The sequence below is a fragment of the Gekko japonicus genome, unplaced genomic scaffold, assembly GCF_001447785.1.
Source record: "Gekko japonicus isolate JY-2015 unplaced genomic scaffold, Gekko_japonicus_V1.1 scaffold4057, whole genome shotgun sequence".
NCBI lineage: Eukaryota > Metazoa > Chordata > Lepidosauria > Squamata > Gekkonidae > Gekko > Gekko japonicus.
Genome location: NW_015162600.1, coordinates 80,799 through 89,911, shown reverse-complemented (window position 1 = coordinate 89,911; position 9,113 = coordinate 80,799). Strand labels below are relative to the sequence as shown.

Below are 9,113 nucleotides of genomic sequence, written 5' to 3'. Positions count from 1 at the left end.
AGGATGCTGGACTAGATGGACCACCGGTCTGATCCAGCAGGGCTCTTCTTATGTTCTTTTGAAGGCCTCGGCCTCTGGGCCCTGTTGTTGGCCATCCAGAGGAACTGGTTGGCCACTGGATTAGATGGACCACTGGTCTGATCCAGCAGGGCTCTTCTTATATTCTTACAAAGGCCTCAGCCTCTATGCCCTGTTGTTGGCCCTCCAGAGGAACTGGCTGGCCACTGTGTGAGACAGGATGCTGGGCTAGATGCACCACTGGTCTGAGCCAGCAGGGCTCTTCTATTGGGGTTACCAACCTCCAGGTGGTGGCTGGAGATCTCCTGGATTACACTGATCTCCAGATGACAGAGATCAGTTTCCCTGAAGAAAATGACCACTTTGGAAGGTGGACTCTATGGCATTATACCCCTTTGAAGTCCTCCCTCCCCAAACTCTGCCCTCTTCAGGCCCCACCCTCAAAATCTCCAGGTATTTCCCAACCCAGAGCTGGCCACTCTTATGTTCTTAAGAAGGCCTCAGCCTCTGTGCCCTGCTGTTGGACCTCCAGAGGAGCTGGCTGGCCCATGTGTGAGACAGGATGCTGGACTACATGGACCACTGGTCTGATCCAGCAGGGCTCTTCTTATGTTCTGTTGTTGTGGGTGTAAGACAGAGGAGAGAGTGATACGATCAGGTTAAGGAGAAAAACGGGATCTAATTTTTTTTTCAAAGTTTCCCTCCCCTTAACTCCCATGGGCCACAGGCTTCTCAGAAACAGCAGGGACCAATCTGATGAGCAGACATTCAGAAGAAGTGTATACTCTGGGCTTCCACGCACATCCAGCCTGATCTAGCAAGAACCCATACATGCATGAAAACAAGCATCCACGTCTATATGCCTAGCTGGATGGGCAAATGTGTGTTTCATGTGCAGTTCTGCAGTGCCACTAGCTGGGGCTGTGCATGCCTAGCCCCTGTTAAATAAAGCTGCAAACATGTCCATCAGCTGACCAGGAGGGGGGAAACACAAAGACTGGGTTGTGTGTTCTCGTTGGAATTCCCCTCAGCTAGTGTTGCCAGCCTCCAGGTGGGGCCTGGGGATCTCCTGCTTTTACAACTGATCCCCAGCCGACAGAGATCAGCTCCCCTGGAGAAAACGGCTGCTTTGAAGGGGGGACTCTGTGGCACTGTACCCTGCTGAGGCCCCTCCCCTCCCCAAACCACACCTTCTCCTGGCTCCACCCCCAAAGTCTCCAGGTATTTTCCAACCCAGACTTGGCAACCCTACCCTCAGCACAAAACATTTGATAGGTGCACTAAAATAAAGCTGGCAATTCCAGGCCATGGGAAGCTGGTAATTCACTAGAGGGAGCTAGACGGTAACATGTCTTTACACATAACGTTGAGGCCAACATTTTTTTCCTGCCCTAAGTAGAAGCCTTCCCTGACCTGGTTGGCCTTGGGTAGCCTGATCTTGTCAAATCTCAAGAAGCTAAGCAGGGTTGACCTTGGTTAGTGCTTGGATGGGAGACCACCAAGGATATCTGAGGTCACTATGCAGAGGTGGGCCATTGCAAACCACCTCTCTATTTGTCTCTTGTCAAGGCCGGCCCCAGCTTATTTTGCACCCTAGGCAAGGATCTCTTCTGGCCACCACCACCCCCGTGCGCCGGGTTCAGCAAAAGAGCTTCCCCGGCTGCGGAAATGCAGGGCTTTTGGCGGGGGGCCGCAGGTGCAATTTGGCACCCCTAAGGGCCAGCCCGCTCTAGGCAAATGCCTAGTTCGCCTAGTGAGCGAGCCGGCCCTCTCTTGTTTCTTTCTCAGTTGCATAAGGTAGGTTAGGCTGGAAGTGTGTGGCTGGCCCAGGGTTATCCAGCTAGCTTTCCAGGCACAAAGGAGACTCAAACTTGGGTTTCCTGGATCTCAATCCGACACTTTAACCACTACGTTGCATGCGCTTCTTGTCAAATCTCAAGAAGCTAAGCAGGGTTGACCTTGGTTAGTGCTTGGATGGGAGACCACCAAGGATATCTGAGGTCACTATGCAGAGGTGGGCCATTGCAAACTACCTCTCTATTTGTCTCTCTATTTTCTTTCTCAGTTGCATAAGGTAGGTTAGGCTGGAAGTGTGTGGCTGGCCCATAGTTATCCAGCTAGCTTTCCAGGCACAATGGAGACTCAAACTTGGGTTTCCTGGATCTCAATCCGACACTTTAACCACTACACTGCATTCGCTCATTTTATGGCCCGGGACTTCTCTCTCAGGTTCAGTCCTCTATCGATGCAAGGGGAGCCCAGTGTCACAGAGACAAAGGGGGCCACAATTCGAGACCGTAAAGCACTTTGTACATTGAAGGATGCTCTTTAAACGACTGGGAGGGAAGGCGGCACCATGGAGCCCGATCTCATCAGATCTCGGAAGCTGAGCAGAGTCAGTACGTGGAAGGGAGACCACCAAGGAAGACTCTGCAGAGGAAGACGATGGCACCAGTGTTCCCTCTAAGCTGAGTTAGTGTGAGCTAGCTCACTGTTTTTTAGCCTCCAGCTCACATATTTTTATCATAGCTCAGGAAGGAGGGCTCCAGAGCAAACGAATTTACGCAGTGGCCAAATCGCTCGCTCACAACTTTAATGCCAGTAGCTCACAAAGTAGAATTTTTGCTCACGTGACTCCATAGCTTAGAGGGATCATTGGATGGCACACCATCTGTGGTTCTCACTTGCCTTGGAAGCCCCTTGCTGGCGTTGCCTTAAGTCAGCTGCGACTTGAAGGGACTTTACAGGCACATTTAAATGATGCCTACGTACCTGGAAGTGCAACCTGACAGTCCTTTGGGTTCATTTTGTCTGGGAAGTGCCGAGTTCTGCTCAGCTCTCTGAAATGCATGCTTCCTCCCATCAGCATCCGTCCGTCCATGAACACACCCCGCTTTCTCTAACCCAGCCGTTTCTTTCTCCCCTCCACCCCCCAACAGCTAATGAATTGAATAAGATGAGGGAGGAGAACAAGAGACTGAAGGAAGAACTGAAGCGGTTCTGCAGCATGGAGTAAGTCCAGTCTTTGCTTCCACTTATCCCTCGGTGCTTCAATATTGCCCAGAGGTCACTGCGTAGGCGGAATTCCTGGAGGTCAAGGGTTGGAGATGGGAGAGATGGCTCCTTCCTTGAGGGCTTCTGTGGCTCTCACCAGAGGGACAGGGATTCTCTTATCCCAGGGCTAGATGACATGGATTGTACCTTGAGATAATAGAGCCAGCCCATAACTACAGTGGGGCCTTTGGGGGCTCCACCTCCTTCCTTAAAGGACCAGCCCCTTTAAATGCTTTTGAGAAGTGGGGGACAGCACACACCCCTCTCCTTCCCCCCTGCAAGATTTAGAGGGCCCTCCAGCTGTTCAGCGGTCCATGTGCTCCCTGCCAATAAGCTGAAGGGCCCTTTAAACCTTGCAGGAGAGGGGTGGCCACTGGTGGTCGGGCTTGGGGATGGATTGGAGCGGACATAAAGATAATGCAAACAATGATGAAAACTACCGTGATGTAGTATTACGGAGGTATATTTAGGCCCCGGTCACACTGCAGGAAGGAGCTGTGGTGGCTCAAGTGGTTACAACGCTGAACTGCAGGCTGTGGAAGGTCGGTAGTTCAGCAGTTCGAGACCCGGGTACCGCATGACGGAGTGAGCTCCCGTCTCTAGTTCCAGCTCCTGCCAACCTAGCAATTCGAAAGTAGGAAATTGCAAGTAGATAAATAGGTACCACTTCGGTGGGAAGGTAACAGCATTCCGTGCACCTTGATGTTTAGTCATGCCAGCCACATGACCACGGAAACGTCTTCGAACAGCGCTGGCTCTTCGGCTTTGAAACGGAGATGAGCACCGCAACCCTAGAGTCGGACTCGACTGGCTTTCGAGCAAGGGAAACCTTTACCTTTACACACTGCAGGAAAAGCCGTGGTGGAAGTGCGGCTTTCGCAGCAAAAGAGAAGCGCGGCAGTGGAATCAGACAGATTCCCCGAGCCGCTGCGCAAATGCTCCCCAGTGTGATCAGATGCCGAGGGGGAAGCCATGGACAGGAGAGCGAGGTGAGTCAGCTGCGCATGTGTGCACATGCGCAGTTCGGCAGGGGGCCTCACATGTTGCGGGAGACGGGTGCGTCACCGATCACATGGCTGCCCCTACTGCGCATTTTCAGGTAGGTAGTAATGTTTTGCAGGGTTTTTTAAACTCCGCTTCTTCGGCCGGAAGGGACGGGTTGTGGGCGGGGGCACAACGCTTGCCAGATGTTGGCATCTGATCGCGCCAGTTTAATCCGCCCACAATCTGTCCGTTCCGCGGGGCAAATCCTCCCGTGTGACGGGGGGCTTAGACTGCTGTTTTGCAGTGAGTAGTGTTTCCTTCCCGTGACCTCATCATTGTTTGCATCCTTCCCGTGATCTCTCTGTTTTTTTTGACATAAAAACAATGGCAGTCCCACCAAAAAAGAATTGCCCCACAAAATCCTGGCCAGGTGCCTCAGTTAGGTTTTGGTTCGGCCATGCCTCCAAGCTACCTGGCGGGGTGTGAGAAAACATCCGCTTCCAGATGTGTCTTCCTAGAAATGATACACCTCGACAGCCCTGTGAATTTTGACACCTCCTCTTCAAGGTCCTTGAAGCTTCCAGGTATACATGGCCAGGGGCCTGTGACTGATACCTGTGAGTTTTCGCACCTAGGAAATCCAGACTCTGCATTCAAACTATACATTAGGCAAATGAAACCCGTTTGCATTTAGTTCACCGGCTTGGCTTCTGAGACTCGGGGCTATTATTGTTTAGAACAGATAACTCAGAGAGGGAGAGGTTGAGAATGTGGAGGCGAAAAGAGGTGGATGGTAGGAATTTTTTTAAAAAAATTTAATTAAGAAGAGTAAAACAGCATAACAACATATTCAAACACGTCAAAAGAGCCAACCAATACAGCAAGTAAATAACCAAGGAAAAGCTTAGAAAACATAGCCAACCCCAAACCAGTCTGCGTAACAATAAACCAAAATCGTCATCCTTCATTATGTATGCTGAATGCGATAATGGCTCGATTAAAGACAATTTCTCAGATGGTGATTGAGCTAAAGTGTTGTGTCCTACGAACTTGACCAAGGATAGAATTTAAAAACGAATCCAGGGGACATAAGCCACCTTAGACGGGATTATATCATTCTCTGACATCTATTGAAGTACTCTAGACCACACTGCAACAAATCGCTCATAAGCCTTTGAAGTATCTCTCAATGTAGCTTGCGTGACCTGTGTCAGTTTCCCTAATATAAATAAGTCCCAGATTTTGTCATACCATGTTTGTATCCGGGGAGGGCCACTATCTTTCCATCCCACCGCTATGGTCAGACGAGCTGCAGCCAAAAGTTTGGATATAAGATCTTTCTGAGCCCTAGTAGCCGTTACTTCCTCTATCATATCGAAAAGAACTAATTTCGGGCTAACTGAAATGTTTGCTGATGTAATATCACTAATTATCCCTGCAATCTCTTCCCAAAAAGCCTGTATGATGGGACACTCCCACCAGCAGTGGAAATACGAACCTATGTGACCACATTTCTTCCAGCATTGTGAACTTAACGCCGGGTTTATCTTATGTAGTTTTTCTGGAATGAAGTACCATCGGGTGATCAATTTGCTGGTAGGATGTTACATGGGCAAGGAGTAAGCTGGGCTGAATGGCCCCTGTGGTCCAGGCAGCCCTACAGAGACGTGAATCTGGCTGTAGATTCAATCACTGTTTCCTTGGCCACTGGTTGGCTGCAAGATGCATGGTTCTTGTAGCCCTCCAACCACTGCTCCTCTTCGGTTTACTCCCGACTGCCACCCGGACATCTCCCCCTTAAACCAGAAACAAAATGAGGTTTCTATTTTCTCCAGAGTCAAAGGCAAAAAACAGGAGGTTGATGAGCCATGTATGGACTGGGCTCCCACGTAATCTGGATACTTGCCTTTTCTATGGGGGGGTTTCTGATGTTCATATGGAGGGGAAACTCTCTTTTTTTTTCATCCCCCCTGGGGGGAGGTTTTTATTGATTTTTTTACAGACTACAAAACTACAACAGAAAATATAGGGAAGGGAAATTACATCTAGGGGGGAAAGAAAAAAGACCCACAACTAACTAAAAACCCAAGGGTAGGAGATCAATACATCAGCTTATCACCATGCTATTTTCAAAAAGCTACTAATAATACAATGAACTTAGTCAGTTATGCTAGATTAATTATCGTTTAACCATCCCTTAACCATCCCTTTAACTGTTTAAAGAAGTTCCCAGAGCATCCCCAAGTTATTTCAACATTTTTTCAGGCACAAATCAAAGTCCTTCAGCCCTTATTTATTCTTATCTTTTCTAATCCTCAGTTTATATGAGCTTTTGGGGGCAGCCGCCCCTTTTCAGAGGGGGAGTCCTCATCCGAAGACCCTGAGCCCAACTCACCATCAGATTTACTTTCTTCTTCCTCCCCTTTGCCCTCTTCTGGTTGAGCTTGAAAATGACGCATTCTGGAATTAACCACCTGTAACTGATGCCATTTGTTTGTAAGAAAAGGGTTAATTCTTTATAGTTCTTTCTCTTCTGCCTTATATCAAATGGAATGTCTTTAAAAATCCTAATATTGTTGCCCCCGATTTTCAAGGGTGTTCCCGAAGTTTGAAGAGGTCGCCCCTCAAAAGCCCCCTGGCTGGGAGCATTTTACCAAGGCTCTGGGGGTTCACGACCCATCAGACCCCCTCCCACATGCTGGTGTGCAGTTTACATCCCCAGGACGTCCAGGAGATGTGTCTGCCTGCGTGTCACCATAAACCGGAAGACTCATGTGGAGGGGAAACTCCTGTGTGGGAGGAGACCTTCACTTACCATTTTGCAGTTGGGGAATTTGGGGGGGAGGCCATAGAAGAAGAATAGATGAAGAAGAGAAGAGATTGGATTTATACCCCGCCCTTCACTACCCAATGGGGTCTCAGAGCGGCTTACAATCTCCTTTCCCTTCCCCTCCCCACAACAGACACCCTGTGAGGTAGGTGGGGCTGAGAGAGCTCTCTCGAGAACTGCCCCTGAGAGAACAGCTCTGAAAGAACTTATGACTGACCCAAGGTCACACCAGCAGCTGCATGTGGAGGAGTGGGGAATCAAACCCAGTTCTCCAAAATTAGCCACTACACCAGACTGGCTCTCTACATTTCAGCATCTCCAGATAATTCTTCTAAATTCCAGCCCTTTTGGGGAGCAAATCAGGGTCAAATTGCATGTTAATTACATGAGAGAGCCGCAGTTGTCGGGTTGTTTGTTTGGTTGGGTTTTAGCTTTAAAAAGCCGCCAGGGATCGGGAGAGGAAATGTGGCTTGGTGCTAGTAGGGATGCCAACCTCCAGGTGGCACCTGGAGATCCCCTGCTGTTACTTTTATTTGTTCTCTAGACTACCAAGGTCAGTTCTCTCGAAGAAAATGGCCACTTTGGACAGTGGACTGTATGGTATCATACCTGGCTAAGGTCCCTCCCGTCCCCAAACCCCACCCTCCCTGGGCTCCACCCCTAAAATCTCCAATTCATTCCCAACACAGAACTGGCAAACCTAGACAGGAGGTTTAATCCTTTTTCTTGTGCTCTTTTCCCAATAGAATTCAGGCCCCCTTTCTCTGAGCTGCTGTTACCCCCACCAGGGGGAAAAAAACAGGTTCGATACAGGAGCCTGTCTTTTTTCCCCCATAACAGACATAACAGCAGCTGGGATGGGGGTGATCTCTATCAGGTTTGTGACACGTGGTGTAATGGCTTTGATCTAACGTGTGCCCCTGGCTCCTTTCTAAGGTTAAAAAAGACTGGTAGATCCAATCACAGGCAAGAGTATAGGTTAGAGGTTTGAGGGTTTGATACAAGAACGTCTAAGGGGGAAATACAGGAGAACCTGAGCAGATTTCCCAGCACTGCCTTCTGTTCCCCCCTCTGAAATGAAAGAGAAGAATGTCCTGGCACCTTAAGGTCTCTGGATATGGGTCTATTTATCCTGGAACCATTAGCTAGCTATCTAGATGATTTTTTTAAAACCCTTCGTCCCTAAGACTAGAACATATCTTAGGGACACTATGGACTTTCTGGGACATATTAATAAGATCAGGATGGAATATGAAGATATGCTTTTTGTAACCCTTGATGTGGTATCATTATATACTAACATACCGCACAGTGAGGCTTTGGAAGTCCTTGAAAGTACATTAGACATGAGGGAGGGAGATTTCAGTCCTCCAACTTTCTTTTTGTGCCATATAGGTCAACTTTTTAAGCCCTTGATATTGTTATGTTTTATATACATTGGTTGTAAATGGGCCCCTATATATGTTTTAACATTTGTTATTATTAATAAATACATGTACCTCTTTTTATTTTTTATGGAAAGGTTTTAATATTGGCCCTCCTTTTCACTAACCTTTGTTTGGTTCTGGCACCTTAAGGACCAGTTCATTGCAACGCAGTTATCATTGGCCCCTTTGGTATCTAGCAGTCACTCCGCCGTTTTACCAAACCCACGTTGGAACAGAAATTCCGCTCTACATTGCATGCCACTTTTCGCTTTCTTTGTTGGATTTTATGGTCGTTTGCCGGTTTCACTTCCTTTGATCTCTCGGTTTTATGGTACCGCCTGCATAGATTTATGGCCATTCTGTGGCCCTTCAGGGGTGACTCTGCAGTCAGTACAGCACTGGCCTGGGGCATCTGAATGTGGTTTTGTCCCCCATCTTTTTTCTGTTCCAGTGAGGTTTTGGTAAAACAACGGAGTGAATGCTAGATGTAGCAACTTTCTCCTTCGGAAGCAAGACAGAGTTAAGGATCATGAGAGGGTCTGCAGATTTCTTTCTTGAACACAGTTCTTTGTAGAGGCAAAACTAAAGAACAGCAAGTAGGGAGGAGGGTCAGTTTGGTCCCTGTGGTTGGCTGAAGAACCAGCAACTACTGAGCTCTTTCAAGGGACATGGCCATCATGGAAGCTCGATCCCCGGCCACATAAACACCAATAAAGCAAGGCTTCATTGGTTTTTATCTGGTAATAATTCTAAGATTCCATTTCAAGTTGCTAAATTCTGTGCATTAATTTTCAAATTAC

General features: G+C 48.2%; 1 protein-coding gene across 1 annotated transcript in view; it reads left to right on the top strand.

Moving 5' to 3' along the window:
* RBBP8NL (RBBP8 N-terminal like) overlaps nt 1–9,113 on the top strand; it is a gene marked incomplete at its 3' end in the record, with an annotated part of 36,887 nt that overhangs the window by 6,107 nt on the left and 21,667 nt on the right. The window contains exon 5 of the mRNA XM_015406471.1: nt 2,958–3,030. Within this exon, the coding sequence (XP_015261957.1) occupies nt 2,958–3,030 (73 nt within the window). The remainder of the gene's footprint in view (nt 1–2,957; nt 3,031–9,113) is intronic.